The sequence below is a fragment of the Nothoprocta perdicaria genome, unplaced genomic scaffold (assembly GCF_003342845.1).
Source record: "Nothoprocta perdicaria isolate Ctin4 unplaced genomic scaffold, notPer1 scaffold_52, whole genome shotgun sequence".
NCBI classification, from domain to species: domain Eukaryota; kingdom Metazoa; phylum Chordata; class Aves; order Tinamiformes; family Tinamidae; genus Nothoprocta; species Nothoprocta perdicaria.
In genome coordinates this window covers 1477569-1498385 of record NW_020455777.1, presented here as the reverse complement: position 1 = coordinate 1498385, position 20817 = coordinate 1477569, and the positions used below count along the sequence as shown (strand labels likewise).

Genomic DNA, 20817 nt, shown 5'->3' with positions numbered 1-20817 from the left:
ACTAACATCTGATGATGATATTCTGGAAAATTTAGATAATCTGTCAAATATCTCTGAAATACAAATGCATTTTTCATGATGTTTACGGGGAAGAGTAAAAATACGTTGGCTTCACATTACCCAAGACTTGATCTTCATAGTTAGGAAGGCAGCAGAAGAAGAATCCCAAGCATATTTCCATAATAGCAGTGGTCCAGCCAAAGCCATACGCCCAGCTGAACATATTGACTCCTGTCATTTCAATCTCAGTCGAGAACTTTACAGGATAAATCACCAAGCCCATGATGGAGAACACAGCTGAAGAAACAGGAGAAAAAAAGAATTAAGGTAATATCTGGCCTCCATAACACTTATAGCTAAAACCATCCATAATTTGGAGGTTTTGAAAATGGACCTCCTATCCTGATGGACCTTATGTTAACTGGGAGTTAAGTACATATAGACACTAGGTCTGGGTGTAGAATCAACTGATAGATACATCAGTTCTGGTATGGATATGCTTGTATAAGTAAACTTTACCTCATATATTGTCTTACCAGCGACAAAAAGCAAGCCACCAATCCCTCTTATGAAGTTGAACCGGAGTGTATCAATGGCAAATGCTATAATGGCCAGAGCAAAGCAGATCACTAGAAGTATAAAGCCAACAAGGTATGTGGCAGCAGCAGCTCTTCCCCAGGCTGAAATCAAAAAGAAGATGTATTAGAAAGGAAAATTTTAAAAAATCCCTTACAGTGTTTCTGGCCTGCAGTGAAAGGCTAATTTTAAACAAATGTGAAAAGAAGGTTGACTCTAATAAAGCAAAGCATGCTAGCTTTCATGTATAATGTGAATATTTTTGTTTTGCAATAATTCATTCATAAAGTTCAGAATGCTTAAAAATTCAAGTCTGACTTTTCATATAGAGTGAAATAGGACTTTCATGCAAGGTTCATGTTCAAGTTTTATCTCAACTAAGCACTGAGGTACAAAAAGTGACTATAAAAATGTATTGACGGGTACTTCAATAACAAATGTGATAACCTCATCAGATGCTACAAAACTAGAATAATTTTGCATTAACAGGAAGACTTGTCCCTGAAAATATTTAAGTTTTCCTTTAAAAAAAAAAAAAAAAAAGTATTCTTACAAGCCCTCAGGCATACAAATTTAAAAGTATGGTGATAATGCACTATGTCAATATCCAATGATTTCTTACTTACTAACTACTACTGTGTTTTGGATTATAGATCTGTAACCTAAATGGAGGAAAAGATYTGGAGGAAAAAAATTGGAGGAAAAGATCTGGCATCTACTCTGTAGGGAAATTTGATCTTTGCTTTTGATCCAAAGTCAGAACTGTTTTATTGTGACAACTTACTCAGGATATGACTACATCAATTTTCAAACTAAGTAACTCATGTTATGAGATGTTGGTGTTAAGCAAATGTGTTGGCATAGCAACTGCAAATATTATTATTTATTCAATATTTTAAGTCTTTAGGAGCAACTACTGCTCAAAGAGATCAAAGCATCTGCTCTCAGCCCAGTCTGACATTTTTTAAATTGTGTATGTAGATGTTTGCAGACTTCACCTCCTTGCCTACACTATGCATTTCTAAGGTGTTGGTTTCTAACCAACCCCATGCTGCATGCGTGCTGTAAATTATCACAGCCCAAATAACCTTGAGGATAATTATAAATACACTTAAATATAATGCACACCATTCAGTGAAAGTTCCTTCTGGAACTCCGTGATTTATGATTTCTGATATTTAATAACTTGTTAATTTATTTGCTTTAATGACCAGAGTGAAACCCCTCATTCTCTGTGGGACCAGACAGAGGCCTTGCTGGCCACGCTCTCCACGTTCACCCAGTCTGCACCACTTGGCATTTCTGCATGAGGAGTACACACTCCCAACTGAATGGACATCTTGGGACACACAAGTGGAGGGAAGTGTCTCTGTTCACTAAAAAGGGTTTTATTTATTCTACTTTCTCAGGCAGCCATCTTAGATTTCAGTGACCTACACATATGTTATTGCTTGCACACCTGGGCAGTTAATACCAGAAAGTCGGGTTCAGTCCTGCCGCTGTAACAGCCTGAGGCTCCCAAGGACAGTCCCCCACACAAGAGCATGCAGGCAGTAAACAGCCAAGTGTCCAGCTCTTCCTGTGCCAAACAGACATAAAAACCCTGCGGCCTCTGATGCTATAGTGTCCTTGATGGGTGACACCTCTGTGCTCACCTTCTCTTCCCTCAGGCCCCAAGGGACTCCAAGGCTGCTATTAGACTAGAGCAATAGGCACCAACTGCTAGCTCTCTTTTCCCTCCCATCAGCCCTTCAAAACCTTTCCCTTTTTGTTTACACTTCACTCACCTCCCCTTGATTTATGAACTTGCACCATTTCAACTATTTCACGGCAATTTCAGTTTTGTCATGTCCTTCTTCTCCCTTATCATAGAATCATAGAATCACAGAATCATAGAATGCTTAAGGCTGGAAGGGACCTCTACAGATCACCTAGTCCAACCCCTGTGCACATGCAGCATCACCTAGAGCATGTGGCACAGGGTTGTGTCCAAGCGGATTCTGAAGATCTCCAAGGAAGGAGACTTATGCCTCAAACCTACCGTCTACTCTAGGCCTTTTTCCCATCTACTCTTTCAGCCATATTGCCTATCCTATAAACAGCTGCCTGAGAAAGAGTCTGAAAAGAACAGCAAAGACAGGTGTTTAGCTCAGCTTGTGAGATACTTTTTAGTCTAAACTCTTCTTCATTTGAAACATCCACGAGGCTCGGAGGCGGAACACGTAATATGCTGGCAGCAGCCTAGGAGGCAGAGGGCCACCTCAGGCAGGCTACYGAAACAGGCAGTCAGAAGGATTTTCTCATACTGCCATAACTCAGTTTACCTAGTTTTAGTTGCTCCCATTCTCATAGCCTCTTTGCTATCCCATAAAACAGCAACAAATAAACAAAAAAGGACACCTGGGTGTAACCTGTCCCAAACTGGAGGTTCTGAGAAAGAGTAACCTCACTGCTCCCTGCTGCAAGATTTAACTTCTAGAAGAAGGCTGCAATCCAAAGGAAACCTGGATGTGATGTGTGGTATTAGGGGCACAGCTGGCTGGGGCAGCAGAAGTCTTGGGCCTGGCCTCCCTGACATGGGGATGTCCTTCCCTAAAGCAAATCCAGAAGGCAGCTGCTTGGCAGTGCTGGGACATAAACAAGACCTGGTGGTGTAACCTCAGCCACTGCCACCGTCACTGTGGCTGGCGCATTTTCCAAGAAGCGCTGATGACAGAATGGGTGGGAAGGTCACCTGGGCCAGGCCTTTGGAGAGCGCTGGGCAGTTGCATGTGGCAGGGACTGGCCCACACCGCCGTCTGTCCCCACTGCCAGGCTCACCCAGGTGTTTTTCCCTAAGTAGTGTTACAAGTGCTGTGACTGCATGAAAGCAGATTTGGGGCACTCCTAGCCCACGGGGCATTGAGCAGCAAGAAGAAACTTGCTGGCTGCAGGATGCTTGCATCTTTACAATGCTTAATCAGGTAACTGCCAACTTTGTGACTCACACGTCTACAAAAGAGAAAAAAAAGTTATCCCAGTTTTGGAAGAACACCAATACACAGCTCTAAATAAGACAAYTGGAGGCACAGAAGAGACACTTTTATATGAGGAACACTACCAAAAGCTCATCTGCCCTTTACAAAAAGTAGCAGTTTGCAGTAGCTAAGACCACAGAGCGCAAACATTTTACCTAAGATATAAGGCAGAAAAATCTTYGTGTAGAAATAATTGGAACCGTCTCTACATGCGAGACTTTTTTTTCCTTGTGGAAAACAGGAAGTTAGTGTCTTTTTTTAGTATAACTAATACACATTTTCTTTTATGCCCAAACTAGAAGAGTTAAGTTGACCATAAAAGACCTGTGGAAGAACAAATAGGTCCARGCGTTACAACTGCAAATGACTTCTGCATCTCCAAAGAGGGCTTTTCCAAGTCCTGACGCAAATACAGAGTCCTTGCGGCAGTGAGAAGCACCTCCCTTCCTAAGGGCTTTTTAACTAAATACAACAAAATGCTTTGTTAAAAAGTTTGTTTAAGAATAGATATTGTATTAGGAAATGCTTTATAATATATTTTTATGAGGCAATTAAATTGTGAGTAGCAAATCTGGTCCCAGTTTTTTTTTTTTTTATGTTACACTGATTTTTGCTTTAGCATTTAGTTAAAGCATAAATAATTTTAACTGCAAACTCTTTCTTTCCCTAAGAGTGTGAACTTCAGGCCAAAGAAATACCACAGATGTGACAAAAACTCAGTATACACTTGTCTATAGAGGGAACACAACTGAAAACTGAAAGGATTTAGTCCACCTGTCATAAAACCAAAAACAGAAACAAAAGGAGCAGCAGACTACTGGACATCAAGTTGAGCCTGTGAGAATATACAGCAATTTGCAAGATCTGTTTTCTCAGCCCCCTTAAATGCAGTGTTGCTTTGGCTATTTAATGTACTTGTTAAAAAAGAAAGGTGTGTTTACACTAGAATGTCCTCGAATACCAACAAGATCCTGCAACATTTACATGTCAACTCTGCTTCTTCCTTTTCTCACCTCTGCTATCAGCTAAAAGAATGCCAATGGGTATGTTAAAGGTTTGTAGCAAGCTATACACTGTCCTCCCTTCAAAACTCCTATCTGCCAATTTTCTGAGCAGTTTTGTCTGAAAACAAGGCAAGCAAAATGAATGCATATTTCTCTGCCCATCTCAAGGAGAGCAAGGACAATGCCTTTATTTGCAGAGATCTCTAAATAAAACAGAACTGATTTGTGAATGTGCAGACCATCCAAAGTCAACCTCATCAATGCATGACTCCTGGAAAATGAAAATAATGTCTGCCCACATATATACGTACACATATATACATACATACACATATATAGTGTGCCCACTATAGCACATCAGCATTTGACAAGACCCTGAGCTAATTTAGGTTCCAGAAGGAGTCTGTCCATGCCATGACACAGCTCATGGTAGCTTTTGAGCAGGATAATTAGGTGAGACAGAGCTTAATAATAATGCAGGTTTAATATTGTCCTGTTAAAGCTAACTTGCTTTAAAGATAGCATGATTCCCCCTTGTTTTGCTCCATCAACACATACTCTGAATACCCTGCTGCTGACTGCAGCCATATGAAAGCTGGTAGATTTTATAATAAAGATCCAGCACTGGGACTGTCTCCAAGTTCCTGCCTTCCTAGTCTTATTCCCTTTTACCTGTTCAGTTTTCAACACTGTGAGCACTATTTGTGCTTCAAACACAAGAAAACAAACTCACTTGCTCAGCAATAAGTTGAGTCAAAGCTCTGAGCAACCTGATATACTCTTTTCTCAGCCTGACTTATATTTAGTGTTCCAAACAGTAACTCCAAAAAAGAGCTGTAATGCACTGAAAATAGAGCGTGGAGTCCCCTCTCCCTACGATAAATGGACAGTTCTCTGTTTCTCGTGTACTTGCCTCAGTTCAAAACATGGGAAAACAGACATGTATGACATTCTCATGTCTTTCTTAACCTACAACCCTCAAAGCACACGGACTACGGAATTTCTTCTTTTGAGCTGCATTTTCTGAAAGGAACCCCAGGGTGCTCAGAAGTACTTCTGGTCTAATAGATAAGAATGTGCTTCTTCAAATTTTCCTCATAGCTTGCAACTAAATAATTCAACCCATACTGGAAAGAAAAGCTAATGAATTATTGTCCGCTTGGAGACATCAGCAATTTTCTATGTTCTTGCCAGCTCAACATTTTAACACATTAGCCGCTGGAGTGAACCGTTCAGCAAACTTAGGAAGGGTAGTTTTAACGCAGAAGAAACAAAAGGAACAGGTGAAAGAAAATGCAAAATTGCACTGAAAATGATTAATACTTCACTCAGTTATCCTTTCCATCACAAAGGGAAAGAAACAAAAGTCCCACAGTTCTAGCTCCGTTCTTAGTCATAGAGTAATTCTTGCAAGACCTTAAACCTGCCACAGCAGTGATTCATCTCTGTGTTGTCTTTAATGAGAATGTTTCTAGACTGAGTATGGAGAGCTCAACCTGTTTTATGCCGCTCTGATTAAAGGGAAAGAGCATTATTTTGGAAACAACCCTGAACTCACGCAACTTAAATTTCTCCACCTGATGTTCTTCATCAGGGTGTGGTGAACTCTGTAGAGCAGATACTTCACTTTGAAAAGGTACCATTTTGGCCATGTTTCATTCATTATTAACACTTCCAATCTTTTATTTTGTTTTGTTCTTCTAGAAAAAGTTTCCATGAGAAATGAACTTATCTGCAGAAAAAGGAGCTTTGAATTTGTGGTTGTTTTTAAAGTATGGTCCTGGGTTTATTGTCATAGGGAAAATAAATTAGACTGGCAGCATTTTTCCTAATTTATATCACCTGAGCTTGAATCTTAAGTCTAACRTGGATAATCCATCAAAGCTCAATTTAGCTGTGGGTTATGACCTCCTAGTGTATATGCAAGTCACTGTCATTCAGCTGTGGAACAGGATCTGTGTGAGTACCTTGGCCAGAATTTCCTACATTACATGTGTAACACTGGACAGTGCAAAATCTTTTCTTCTGAGAAACAGCAGTTCTGGAAGATGCAAATTGTGAGGAATTTCTGTGCTCCTTTTGAAGGCAAGTGAACATAAGTCTCTGCGTTTGCTGATCATTTGAGCTGACATTACAAAACTAGCGGTTTGTATACAGACAAAATAAATCAGAACCCATTTAAAGCAGCTTCTTATGAATAATCTGTATGTGAAGCCTAAAAGCTATTGACTGAAAATAATTTCAAAGGAAGACCATACAAATGAAGAAAATTGTATGTTATTCATGGATAATTTATGAACAGAATAAAATGAAGGGGGGAAATGGCATGATTGGATGTGTGTTATTATCCTTCTATCCTTCAATGTTATTTATGGTATCTCAATCATTCTTACAACAAATACACTTTCTGAAGGCTTCAATATCTTTCCCTCAGGAGGTCAATAGCGGATGTTTTTCTTGGGTTTGTGTAAATTTATGTTATTTGGAGCACAATACAAAACAAACATTTTTGATCCTGCCGTTAGGCATCTTTTTATGGTGGGGAAAAGAGGGGTAATTCTGCTTTCTTTCCCTTAGCATTGTTTCTTCAGAACTTATTGGCAGTTAGCATAGATTTTTCATGTCATAACAGAATATTATCTCACAGCATGAAGCTATTTTCGTGTGAGCAAGAACCAGCTTGTTAGCTTGTCACTACTTAAGAGACAGCAATGGAAGCAGAGAATGACCGATTTAGGGCTCACCATAAGATAATATCATTACAAAAGTTTCTCAGTGATTAATAGCAGATCTTAGGTAAAGGGGAAAGAATTAGGGTTTCCAATTACCCTATTGTAGAGTCTTTAAATTGCAGCACACAGGAAAAGAACTTTTATACATAGAACAGCTATCAGTAAAACCCTATATATATATGGACTGAAAACAGTGTGTCGACAGTGGTTTAACACTAGCATGATAGTTCAGTTTGGTTTGGAGGACTTTTTAAAATAGGTATTTCTCATTGAAAGCAAAGAGTCTCTAATTCCCTATCACCGACTTGAGTCACAAGCACGGGCAGGGAAATCCTGCATCCAAGGCTTTATATACTTTTGAAAGTCTTTTCTTTTACTGAGGTAAGCAATTTGGCCTTGGCAGTATTCTGACGTGAATTTGGAGGGAGGAGTAGTTACGTCTCAAGGGAGCGGTCCCGTTTCATCTCCTCGCAAGCCCCAGACGTGTACAAGCTTGACTTGGAAGCTGCCTGCCGCAAATCTCCTGTTAATAAGGGCTCCTCCTGATGCTTAGTTAGCACGAGGAAGGCAGAAATGGCAGAGTGTCGAGCTGTCATCAAAGGCAAGAGCAAGGGTGTAAGTTGGCTATTAAAAATAATATGCATATAGTGCCTCCAAATTAGAGTTTGGGTCATGAGAGAGTCAGGGAGTACCCCTATCTCACATTATCTTTAGAAGTTGCATACATTTAAAACATCTCAGAATAAAAGCTTAGTTTTATACACTTTGGTGCTATAACATTTTTCCTCCTATTTTTCATACTACTTTTTTTTTTTAATGAATCAGTCTGACTTTCATTTGGTTGTGTGGATGGCAGGAAGAAGGAAGATATTGATAAATCAGGCCATATATACACTGTTAGTTAGTCACCAAGTAGCACAATGCACTTGCTCCTTTACTAAGTCCCAAACTAAAGATGGATTTAAAAAATGTGTGAGCATGAATTAAACAGAATAGACTTCTATGATAATGCAGTCTATGAACTAGGGCTTTTAATCAAAACACCACAGTGGAACCTTTCCAAAAAGTTCTTTTTATGTTTTATTTTCCTAAGGCCATTTGAGGCTGAAGAACATTGCATTTGCATTTCATTTCCATATGTTCCAAGTATTGTTCTCCTCACTATTGATCTGCAATTTTCATGCTGTGAGCAGACTTTGTTCTGAAACCTTGCTGAAACTTGTTGTTTGCACAAGGGAGTTTCCTCTGACAGAGAGCAGCTGCAAGTCTGGATCTAGTTTTCCAATAGAAGCAAAATTTTACAAATTGAAAACCTCACAGGCCCTACTTAATCTTCTTGAAGAGAAAGACGGCTTTGGCAATACATCTTAAAAGTCTACATTGATGGCTGCTTATTGTTCACAGGTTTGTTAATGAACAAATGGGAACTGCACAGAAATTTCCTGTACTTGAGTCTAGATTTCTGAATAGTGTGCTTATTCAACATAACAGGTGACATAAAATATATTCAATTGCCAATTATCACCTCAGCCAAACTGTTTGTACCCTGAAGGATTAATAACTACCAGTTGAGGGAAGACAGAAAAAAATGAGTCATAACCTAAATTTTGACTGATAAGAGATCTTGTAAAAATACCTGACAAAGAAGAAACACAACATTATAAATTTCACTGACTCAATGTCTCCGAAGTTTCTTAGACCAATAAAAACTGTCAGTGAGAAGTGATACGGAAATGTAAAAAAAAAAAAATCGCTAAATTCTGAGAGTTATGTTTCTTTTCCCAAATAACTGCTTTCCTGCTTAAATAATTTGACTGTTTAGCCCTACTGTGGAATTCAAAATTGATTTCACAGCCCTTATCAGCATTCATACCAGAGAGTGACTGTTATAGTCCTGTTGTATTAAACTACCTTAATAAACCAGAGGAATATGTGAGATGAAGAGAAATGAAAATTAAGCAACAAATTGGAAGAAATCTTCAGAAGAGATGTCTCCTGTGTAGGAAAGGTTAGAGAGTTAACAGAATGGCATAATGTATACAGACCTAACGGTCCTGACAATGCAAGGCACTGGGGATCTTTACAAAGTCTTCAACACCACACAGAATCCCAGACTGGTTGAGGTTGGAAGGGACCTCTTGAGATCATCTAGTCCAACCTCCCTACCCCAGCAGGGACCCTGCTGGCACGGGAATGTGGCTGGGGGGTCACATTCACCAGTTTACATCTTTTAATGAGAGAGATGAGGACCCTCCATACGATTGCTATTTTTCCACCCCATTTAACTGCAATTATTAAAGGAGATGTTGGATAAGAAACAGGAGGATGCCATCTGTAATTGTTCTCTGTAGAGCTAATTACTGAAGAGCATAACCATTATTTAGAAAAAAGTCTGATTAAATAAATCTGCCAATAAACACATAAAAGGACAAACCCTAAAATTACAAGGGAAAACAAGTAATTGCAGAGGAATGGAAACTCCCGTACTAATTAAATGCTCTGAACTTGATTCCCGTCTCTTATACCTATATGGTGACAATGGAATCTTTCCTACTAGCAGGAGGAAAATCAAGTTTGTCCTTTTCTTTCTTTCTTGCATCAGATTTCCTTAAATATGGTGTTGCTGTGATATTTTCATTGCAATGTTTTAAAAGATTTAATTGAGTCTGTATTTTTTTAGCATTCTAAGATTAAGCTATTAAATTAATTCTGCAATCTTTTTTTTTTTTTTTTTTGCTGCCTAGTAATGTTACACTTTTAGGAGACCAATGACTTAGTAAATTATGTGCTCCTGTATACACTGTCATTAAAGCTAACAACAATCACTATGTGTGCATATATATAAATAAATAGATACATATATATATTTGAATACATGTATATGTAATTGTTTCATGTTCTGAATGCAGTATGAAGAGCACAAAGTTATTGTTTTCATCTTATTCTGTAGTTAGGGTAGCACACTGAATATAGAGATGGGCTCCGTTCACGGGCTTTCTGGGCTACCCAGCAATTGCCCTTGCCTTTGCTTCCTAGCTGTAAAGAAACTTTTCCAAACCTAGGCAAACGTTGCCAAACTTCGGAGGAAGTTGAGATGCAGAACATACACTTTAGGGAAAGTCTGCAGAAACATCCTTGTACCTTGCGCCAACCTCAGCCTCAGAAGCACAGTTACTAATTGCTCCGTGTTTATTCCTACATGCAGACACCCTTGGACTCGGAAGTGGAGTAGTGAAAGTCGCAATTGTCCTTCCAGGTCCTGATGAGAGAAGCTGTATTCCAGCCTGGCCCTCTGGAAGAATCCATGCATCATTCTGCTCACAGCTCTTGCTTGAACTAAATGGAAGTGAGGACTCCCCATGTCAAGGATTGGCTGCTGATGGGAAGGCAGGGGAAGGGAAAAACATCATATACAAGCAAGCAGTGGCAGTGAACCTCTGCGCTTGGGCTGTCCTGTGCCCCAGGCATTACGAGTCACTGGTCTGGCCAACAAAGTTAATTTTCCTGCAGAGCTGTAGGGTGGCAATCCTAGGCCACTATGCGCACCACCAATGAAAGTCCTTTCCTACTCTGTGATCTTTCCTAGCGTGGTTGTCTACCAAGCTGTTGTATCTTTAGCAGTGGATTTTTTATGAGTGATTTCATTCATGCACTTTCCCTCCACAATAAATAAATGGTGTTTCATCATAGCAACAGATTCCCTGTACCCAAAAGCCCAATATATATAAACCGGGATAAAATCTACTAATCAGTGAGGTGCTTATGAGACTAAAGTAGAATCTTTCTTTCCTTAAGAGGATAATACCTTTTGTACCATCCCTTTATTCACTTGTGCTTGAGCTCAATCATACTATACTGCCATCCTATCTTGTAATAGTGTATTAACATTTGTAGACAAAGTAAAACAGAACTAGCTAAAACATAGTAACCCATTATTTGCTTGGAAGAAAAGCTGCAGCAAGGTTTCCATGACAAAACTAAAAGTATTCCCAGATAAGAGATATGTCCATCTCTCCACGAATTTCGATACGCAATAAATTCTCTTAGGATAAGACCAATATTAAGTAGTATGATGTAAAAATAGCTGAATATCTGGATTCTCCCTGTTATGTGGGTATGCCTTGTGCTGATTTTTTCCCCAAGATTTCTATTTGCACAATAAAAATTAGCTCAATACTTGAGTCTAAACTTAGAGTTTTGAGCTTGCAGTGTATCAATGGAAGCATCTGCACACAGATGGCCTGAAGAGTCACATGGAACATGAGAGAGGACAAGGGTACTCATGGGTTTTCCATTTTATTGTTCACCACATTAGGACTAAAAACATAAACATAAATTCAGTCATTTTCCAATAACCAAGAACATACAAGCTTAAACATCTTCAAAGCCTGTAGTGGAATAAATTTCACACTGAAAAAAGTACACACTGTCAGACACTGTTCAGGAGAAGTCATATAATCAAAATTAATCAAGAAAAACAAAGGAGTGTTTTGCCAGCTTCAGAAAGGGATATAATCTATGCATTTTCTTTGCAAATTCAGCCCTTTCCCAGATGCGTTTTTACTGTGCTCATAATCTATTCATGAAGTCTTTCTAATGGCTCAAGCAAGTTAAAGACCTTCAAGCCGAAGATGTTTATTTTTTCCAAGTGGCATAACACTGCAGATTTCATTGCCATCCCTCATCCTAAACTCCATTCATTTCTCATAAGTATTCTAATGCATAAGATATTTTTTCCTATAAAGTTCTAAATACTGAGTTAAACAGGCTTGAAAAGCAAAAGACTTCTCCTCAAGTGCAGATGAGTTTCATATGGTTAGACATTGGAGAAAATAACAGCATAGAAACTATTTTTTCCACTTTCCACAGAGTTTAGAAACTTTTCAGAAGTTGAGAACTGTAGAATAACGGAGAGAAAGAAAGAGTTCACCACTCAGAAGTGTAAAATACTTCCATTTGTACTCTTGATCTTATGTCTCTGGGCTCATGAAGGTATGGAGTTACACTTTGTTTACTGTGTACTTTGTTATACTTGACCCAAGGGGAAGTTAAACATCCCACAAAGCATGAGGAAAAGAAGATCATCAGTAGTAGTCAGCATGGATTCACCAAGGAGAAGCTGTGTTTAACCAACCTGATTGCCCTTTATGATGGGATGACTGGCTGAATGGATAAGAAGAGAGCATTGGGTGTTGTCTTTGTTGACTGCAGCAAGGCTTTCAACACTGTCTCCCATAACATTCTTGTAAGAAAGCTCAAGAAGTGTGGGTTAGATGAGAGGACATTGGGTTGGACTGAAAACTATCCAGATGGCAGAGCTCAGAGGGCTCTGATAAGTGGTTCAGAGTATAGTTGGAGGCCTATGGAAGCCTGTGGCTAGTGGTGTGCCCTAGGAGTCAGTATGGGGCCCTAGGGCCCAGTGCTATTCAACTTATTTATAAATGGTTTCCATAATGGGACAGATAGCACCCTCGGCAAGTTTGCAGATGATACCAAGCTGGGTAGAATGGCTGACACACCAGAGGGCTGTGCTGCCCTTCAGAGGGACCTAGACAGGTTGGAGAGATGGGCAGAGAGGAACTTTATGAGGTTCAACAGGGACAAATGCAGGGCCCTGCATCTGGAAGGAATAACCCCAGGCACCAGTACAGATTAGGGGTTAACCTGCTGGAGAGCAGCTCCGCAGAGAGGGACCTGGGAGTCCTGGTTGACACCTAATTAACCATGTGGCAGCAATGCCCTCATGGCCAAGAAGGCCAATGGGATCCTGGCCTGCATGAGGAGGAGTGTTGCCAGCAGGTCAAGGGAAGGATCCTGCCCCTCTACTCAGCTCTGGTGAGGCCGCACCTGGAGTACTGTGTGCAGTTCTGGGCTCCCCAGTACATGGGATGTGGGATGTGGAACTTCTAGAGAGRGTCCAGCAATGAGCAAAAGAGATGTTGAAGGGTCTGGAGCATCTATCTTATGAGGAAAAACTAAGTGAGCTGGGCCTGTTTAGCCTAGAGAAGAGAAGCCTGAGAGGGGATCTGATCAACATGTACAAATACCTGAGGGTAGGGTACATAGTGGATAAGGCCAAAATCATCTTGGTAGCCAGTGACAGGACAAGGGGTAATGGGTACAAACTGATACACAGGAAGTTCCATCTCCATGTGAGGAAGAACTTTCCTGTGAGAGTGACAGAGCCCTGGCACAGGCTGCCCAGGGATGTTATGGAGCCTCCTCTGGAGATCTTCAAAACTTGCCTGGATGCCACCCTGTGCCATGTGCTCTAGGCATCCCTGCTGCAGCAGGAGCGTTGGACTAGATGATCTCTAGAGGTCCCTTCCAACCTCAACCAGTCTGCGATTCTGTGAAACTGAAACATAGGAAGTTTCATCTCCATAACAGGAAGAACTTCTTTACTGTGAAGGTAACAGAGCAGTGGCTGCCATGTGGAGTCTCCTTCTCTGGAGAGACTCAATACTCGCCTGGATGTGATCCTGTGCCACATGTCCTAGGTGACCCTACCTAAGCAGGGGAGTTGGACTAGATGATCTCTAGAGGTCCCTTCCAACCTCAACCATTTTTTGTGTAAGTACTTGTGTGAGATTTTCTGTGTATGATGCTGAATTCTTGTTTTCTATGACCTTTTTGAAGCAATGTGGATAAATGCAATCCTAGAAATAGTGCATATCTACCTGCATTTCATCAGTGGGACAGGTAGAGTCAGACTGGAAGGAAATCTCAGATGCAATAAGTGGGATGCAGTAATGTGGTCTATCCTTTTGGATGGAATCCAAAACTAGTATCAGGCACCTGGATTGAGTGTAAGGCAAGATAGGAGCCCTGGAAGAAAAAAAGAAAGCAACCCTGCATCTGTTGACCAAGGTCAGAATAATAAGAAATATAGAGGATAGGGCTGGGTCTGAATGCATTCCCCTTCAAGAGATAAGGACCTGAGGTAAGTCTGCCTAGAAAGCACCTCTATATTCCCAGGGCCCACAGCTCAGAGTCCTCTCCTCAGAGATAGGAAGGTGTCAGGACAGACATTCACTCATCCAAAAAACAGTTTATAAATCCTCATTCCTCTTCCACCTTTCTTAAAAGTAAGAAAGAAGTAGAGAAAATAGTGTTTCCTGCAACCTCCATTGCTGACTACCTTAAGGTAAAACTTTAGTGTTGGTGTACTCACTTAAAAAGAAAGGGACCCAAGTTTTGACTGGCCTGAGGCCCTCTTCCAGATCTTCCTGCAGCAAGTCCTAACCTCAGCCAATAGGTGGGAAAGTCACAAAGTCAGAAGGAACCCCAAGAACAGACACAAGAGGAACCCCACTCTGCAGCATAGAGCTGCATAGAGCAGCATAGAGCTGCCCTACATGGGTGTCAGATGTACTGGGGAAGGGGGACCCACATATACAAGGCTGTAAAGTAGCAAGGCTATGACATGATTTTGCACCATGCTGGTCAGGTCTACAGGCCTCTTATGTCTATGGTTATCCATGCTTGCAGTGGCTTTGATTTCCATTGTGAAGGAATAAAATCTAGCAGAGACAGAAGCCTGACAATGTAATCCACAGTCACTTGGATATTTCCCATCACATATTCTCCCACTAGCCAAATGACTCAAATCAGTCTCAGACATATTTTTGACTTTTCTGCCTAGGAATTTTGTCCAGAAGGATTTTGAGGATTTTCTAAGAATTTATGGATTTCGAATAAACCTGAAGAGGAAGTGAGTGAGTACTGTAGTCATGCAACACGTGAACAGTATTTCTGATGGTTTCAGAAATATCAGATGACTCTCTGGTGGATGCAACTAGAGAAATATTCTGCATGTGTGTATTAAACCTAACATCTTAGAAATGCTGGATACACTGTGCCTGTGAGCTGTGGTGACTCCATATGGGGGATAGTTCTGAAAGATAATTACCCAAGTTTGTTCCTCCCTGCTTTTGTCCTTAGAGGGTATCTAGTGGGAAATTATGTATGTGATTGTAGAATTTGAGTGCATAAGAGTGAGGCAGGATAAGGAAGGCAAGGAGATGCTGAATAAACGTGGAGGATCTGGAAGCATTTGTATTATCAATAGAACTATGGTGAAACTTCTAAAGATTTTGTGCCCACGTAACACAGGTTTTCATAATGCTAATAGTGCATCAACCAGAGATCAGGAGGAGGACTCACTTCTCATTAATGGAAGCCTTTTTCTAATCCAAACCAGAGAATGTCCCAGTCTTCTGGTCACTAAAGATTTCCAGCATGTCTATGTGGCTCTTTTATTCAGAGATGTTTCCAGAACTGTCAATTCTCCAGCACTCTGGGCAAGACAGGGCCTACCTCTTACTCTCTGCCCCCAGTACAGTATGCATTTGCAGCTCAGCATCACAGTCTTTCTCCTGCTCTCCAACTCCACATCCTAGATGCAGCAAATTGGGATGATCTATATCCAGCCAAATTGCTGACATAGGAGCTGTAAGGGTAAGACTGGACATGATGCTGAAAGAGGCCAGCCTTATCCTAGGGACGTAGACTCAAAGGGGCCTGCTACAATCATCTTCATTGATGATTTTGAAAAGTGGTAGTAAATTGTCCCTGAGCTTGTATCTGCAATTGTTTATATATTCATTTCATACAAGTGCAATTGAGATTCCAACCCTTAGAAAAGATGCTCTTCCCTTATAATTTGAATTAGCATTATCATAAATCAGAAGAACGCTTGAACTTCCCTCCTGGCTCAAACTAACAGTTCCATCTCTCTCAATAACTTCTTTCAAAGAGTGGTCAATATCAGATGTTTAGAAAAATACTGAGTAACAGGGCACAGTTAGAGTGGATCCTTCTCTTGTCCTACCTTCCCAGATGCAGCAGTCTAAACTTTTTCAAGCAGAAAGTTACATCTGAGCCAACATGTTTAACAGCACATTTAACCAACATTCAATATAAAAAAAATGTTTTCTTCTTTTCAAAGTTCGTTTCATAATCACAAGATGTTTCTTTCACACGGCCCACCTGCCAGAGCAGTTTCAGAGCAGCATTCTGCAATCTGAAACTCCCTGAGGATATATTCATATCGCTTTACCTCCCAGTTTCCCACTGGCACTCAGAAACAACTTATCACACTAATGCTAAGTTTATGGATGCAGCTTGCTATTTGGACATTTGTTCAGCAACAGCAATTAAGTTTTGGACAGCAGTGATTACTGAGAAAAGGTTTACTCGTTTCTTCTGAAAGAGAAAGTAAATCTAATGCTACATTTTCTGCATTGGTACATTGCCATGTGTGCTTTCTCTACCACAAATGTAACACAACCTATCTCCTAAATCACTACATTCGTATTTTAATAGGGTGAGGGTACTTTTCTTCTTCCTGCTTTTTCTCAAAAACCTTGATAAATTTCAGTGAGGATCCCTATTTTTTGCAGAACGTCTTATATAAAACTCAGATACTAACAGACAGATATGGGAGGGCTGAGAGGGCATTAGTTCAGAGATACAACTTCTTCAGAGCCTGCACTGCTCCCCCCCCAACCCTTGCAGATTCTTACCGTAACCCATGAGGGACTCGCACATCCATTCTCCACCTGCAGCTCTCCGGCAGCTCTCCCATAACGAGGCCCGCTGCACGTAGGGCAAGGTCTGCGATTCCAACCAGCCCCTACCCGCTAGCGCGATGATACCAAAGATGACGCCTATGCCCAGGAGCAGAGGTAGGATCCATCTGCAGCGAGTGTAGTCGAGGCCGTACTTGACCATCTTCTGCGGCAGCCAGCAGGTTCACGGGGGGACGCTTGGGTGAGAAGAGCTGCTACTGAATCAGAGACACAAAGCAGAGGGTGTTTTTGCAAAGCTCCTTAAAAGTGAGTGTGTGTATGCATGAGCCGGTGTGCGTGTGTTTGGGAAAGGCTTTTTAATGAGGACAGACACAGGAGGGAAGGAGCTCCGCCTAGATTCAAATGAGTAAGAGCTGCAACTGGGTAATAACCAGTAGAGCTGGGGAGAAGTTGCATGTTGGGCTTATCTGTTAGATTCTCTCTTCTCTGCTGACTAGGTAACAAGTGAGGTGTTATTTACTCTCTGAGTTTAACATTTTCCTTCTTCCACTCCCCATCAGAAGAACCATCTCACAGCAGCTGGGTTTATAATTTTGCATCGTAAGGGGTTTGCATTATAGCATAAGACCACCTAGGAAGCTATTTGCATTATAAGTCTTTGCATTAGTGGCCAGTTGTTTCCAAAACGTGCCATGTGGAGTTTGAAAGTTGCCTTTCTTGAACCCTATTCTTAAATAAAATGGCATCTTATATATAATAATAATAATAAAAAAAAAATCCTCTAGCTGCTATTAAGACAATAAAGAATATGTCTCCCCTTTTTGGATAGAGCTGCAGGCAAAAAGAATCCCTACAAATTATTGTTAAAAATGTAGCATTGTCTGCGTATAGCCTTTGTGAGAGAACAGAAACTGAGCCTCAATTTGACTGTGCTGTAGGAACTCGCCCTGCATGTGAATGTGGCTACATATACCCTGCTCAGGGCCTGTCTGAGCCTGCCCGCCATGCGCTGTGAAGCGCAGCTGAGACTACCACAATCTCCAGGGAATCCGTGCTGCAGAGTGCTGGGCAGGTTTTTCTATCAGTCAACTCAGGAGCAGTATGGCATGTTTATAGCACTCCACCTTTGAACTAATATGTGCTTCAACTTGGTATTTTGGTGTCTTTACATCTGGAAGCAGCTGGAAGACTTGCAGAGCGAAGCTGGCTTCTGTAAATCAAGATTAGGCACAGAGGGAGCCAAATATTCTTTGCTCCCAGAGTAGATTTTGTCAGGCAGGCCTGTCTCCAAGTGTGAACCCCATCTAGTCTCAGAGGTTTGCTGCTCTATTATAGTTTTCATGGTGAAATGTGACATCCATACTGAATCGCAAACTCTAGAACATTTTACTGAATTAATATTCATAAATGAATAACAAACTAAAATACAAAATAATTAATACAATGCGCAGTGGAGTGCATGAACAGCTCTTGAGCTTGCCTAGACCCAGACTTAAACAGCCACACCAACAGACTGCAGCACCGTGAAGAGCTGTTAGCTCAGCCATAAAAGCAATCCAGACGGGTTCATGTGGCAACTGTGACTCATTTCTGGAAGGAAGCCTGGAAGGAAATTAGCTTTGGCCTGGCTATTTTGTCTCCCATTCTCTAGCCAGTGTCATTTTGCTAGTTCAAGGAGGCTGGTACCTGGTCCCCTGCAGTATRGACAAAGGCTTGAAGTTGTCAGAGATTCTTCAGGACTGGTTGATAAGTCTCTGTTATAGCTAGACACATTTTTACACATTTGACCCCTGAGTTTGAATGTCTCTTAAAGCAAGAGCCAACTATGAAGAAGCACCAGCCGCCTTTTGGAAATGGAAATAAGGGTCTGCCTGAAGAAAAACAAAGCAATTTTTTTTTTTGTAAAGGGAACCACCTTTTCTTTAGGATATTATATATTCTCCCTTGTAGTCCACATTTGTATGCAAATATTTGTAAGCAAATATTGTTTGAAAGCTCACCCTTATTACCTGAATATATCTGCAACCTGCTCAAGTCTGTTTGTAAATACACTTTTTGTTTTCATTGCTGGGCTGGGCATAGTAAAATTAAAAAAAAAAAAAAAGAGAGAGAAATTAAAGATTTGAATTTGCATACTAGCTACTGGAAGAAGGCTTCCAGAACACTAATGCCTGTCTTCTTAGGTTGGCAGTAGGGTATAGCCCATGCTTAGCTGTCTATATCCAGTCTCTTGCCAAGTTTCAAACCTTCAAGAACACTTGCAGATTTATAAAGACTCATTTTTTTCCCTCAGATAAAATAGCCAAATCAAACTAAAGCAATTATGTTAGATGAAATCCAAGATAAATTCAAGCACTGTCAGGTATTTAAGAGCCAATGCATGTCGAAGAATAAGAATGTTCTCCCTTTTTTTGTCTGAATGCTCATCCATATTTTAGGTTAATATTTATGATTGAAGGATTTGTCATCAGTTTTTATGGTAACTCAGTAAGCACATGAAAAGAATGTCTTTAGATACTGAAAGTGTTCATATGGTAATTCAAGATGCCATTCACTGGCTGCTGAGCTCAGAGAAGAATTTTCACTGGGTTTTAAGGTTTTTAGACGTAGGCTTGGCTTCCAAACCCTACTCTTCATGCTTTTTTTNTTTTTTTTTTTTTTTTTTTTTTTTTTTTTTTGTAAACATTCATATGTATGTGACAAGTACATAATAAATTAACAAAATAAGTTAAGACACTTATTTTTTTCAGCAAGGTTACAGTTCCAAACCAGAAGATTATTATAATAGCTTATTTTAACACTAAGTTCTGAAACATGAGGCTGCAGTCACCATTTTTATTTATGTGAGCAATTCAAGGCTGCAYTGGGAAAACACAAAAGAAGAGTCTGTGTATGCATGTACATGGACTTCATTTTCAACTAGTTTTTGTTACCAGACGTATTTTCCTCAGGAGGAGTTCTATGCTGAAAGAAAAAAGAAGTTTTAATCCACAGTTACTTACCTACTGATATGCCACAGAAGGGTAACTGGTTTGGCCTTCCTTCTATCCCACAGAAAAATGGCTAAAATAAAAGATGTCCTGTAAAACAATCCTTCAGTTCCCAGATGAGATGGGTTTTGGTGATCTAGTACTGGTTTGGGTGATCTGAGACATCCTGGTGTATCTGTCAGGAGTACAAACTCTTTTGCAATGCATTTCCTTTGTCTTCAGCTTTTCTTGAGAAGTTCATTGAGAAAACCAAAGCTCCCATACAGACTTGGAGCCAAGAGGACAGACTGAAGCAGCAAAGGCCTGTGGACCAGGGCTAGATTGGCATGACTCAGACTGTKGCACTGCTCTGTGGTATAAGTGATCTACATGAGAAATGTCCTTTAGAGACCCAGAAGTAGGAGGCACAGAGTAGTCCCCACCAAAACATGGGTTGGCTCCTAGTCCAAGAGATGGAGCAGACATCCGCATGCAGCTCAGCCTGGATTGTGGGATTGGGCAGCTGTGACCATATAGTAAATATATTTATGTATGACCAAACCAGATAGCCCTAGTGTTCAGCTGCTAGGGTGATATTTTTCTTAGCTCTTTGACTGGGCATATAGCCACACAAAGAACATTATATGAGTTTCTATGAAATAGTATATAAAAAGTTTATATACAGACACTTTTTTCACTTTGAGATTTACCAGCCAAAGTAGTTTTTTACTGAGACCAAAATTTTATGTGGAAATTACCAATTTGACATGTTTAATATGTAATTTTTTTTGGAAGAAAGCTGAAATGAAAATTGTGCCCTATCAATATTTTCATATTTTATTACCTTGATAAAAAATGCCAGTTACAGCTTTCCTGAGTTTTGTTTTGCAAGTTTTGATTTTCCATTGCAAATTAGAACAGAAATTCTTTGGAAGTACATCATTGATCATAGAATAGAATCATAGAATGCCGAAGGTTGGAAGGGA

The 20817-nt window shown here is 40.4% G+C and overlaps 1 protein-coding gene across 1 annotated transcript; it reads right to left on the bottom strand.

Annotated features, from left to right (window-relative positions):
• Positions 1 to 82: 82 nt before the first annotated feature.
• LOC112954942 (p53 apoptosis effector related to PMP-22-like) lies at positions 83 to 17064 on the bottom strand. The gene is made up of 3 exons (XM_026048220.1): positions 16857 to 17064; positions 537 to 680; positions 83 to 297 (listed from the first exon to the last, which is right to left on the bottom strand). The coding sequence occupies exons 1-3, from the start codon at positions 17062 to 17064 to the stop codon at positions 83 to 85; spliced, it is 567 nt and encodes a 188-aa protein (XP_025904005.1).
• Positions 17065 to 20817: the final 3753 nt, after the last annotated feature.

Excerpts from the sequence above, each read along its gene's own strand:
- LOC112954942 (XM_026048220.1), bottom strand. The coding sequence starts at position 17,064 with ATGGTCAAGTACGGCCTCGACTACACTCGCTGCAGATGGATCCTACCT. Across the intron at positions 681-16,856 it reads CGAGTCCCTCATGGGTTACG|CCTGGGGAAGAGCTGCTGCT; the intron begins GTAAGAATCTGC and ends TTTTGATTTCAG. Across the intron at positions 298-536 it reads TGGCTTGCTTTTTGTCGCTG|CTGTGTTCTCCATCATGGGC; the intron begins GTAAGACAATAT and ends CTGTTTCTTCAG.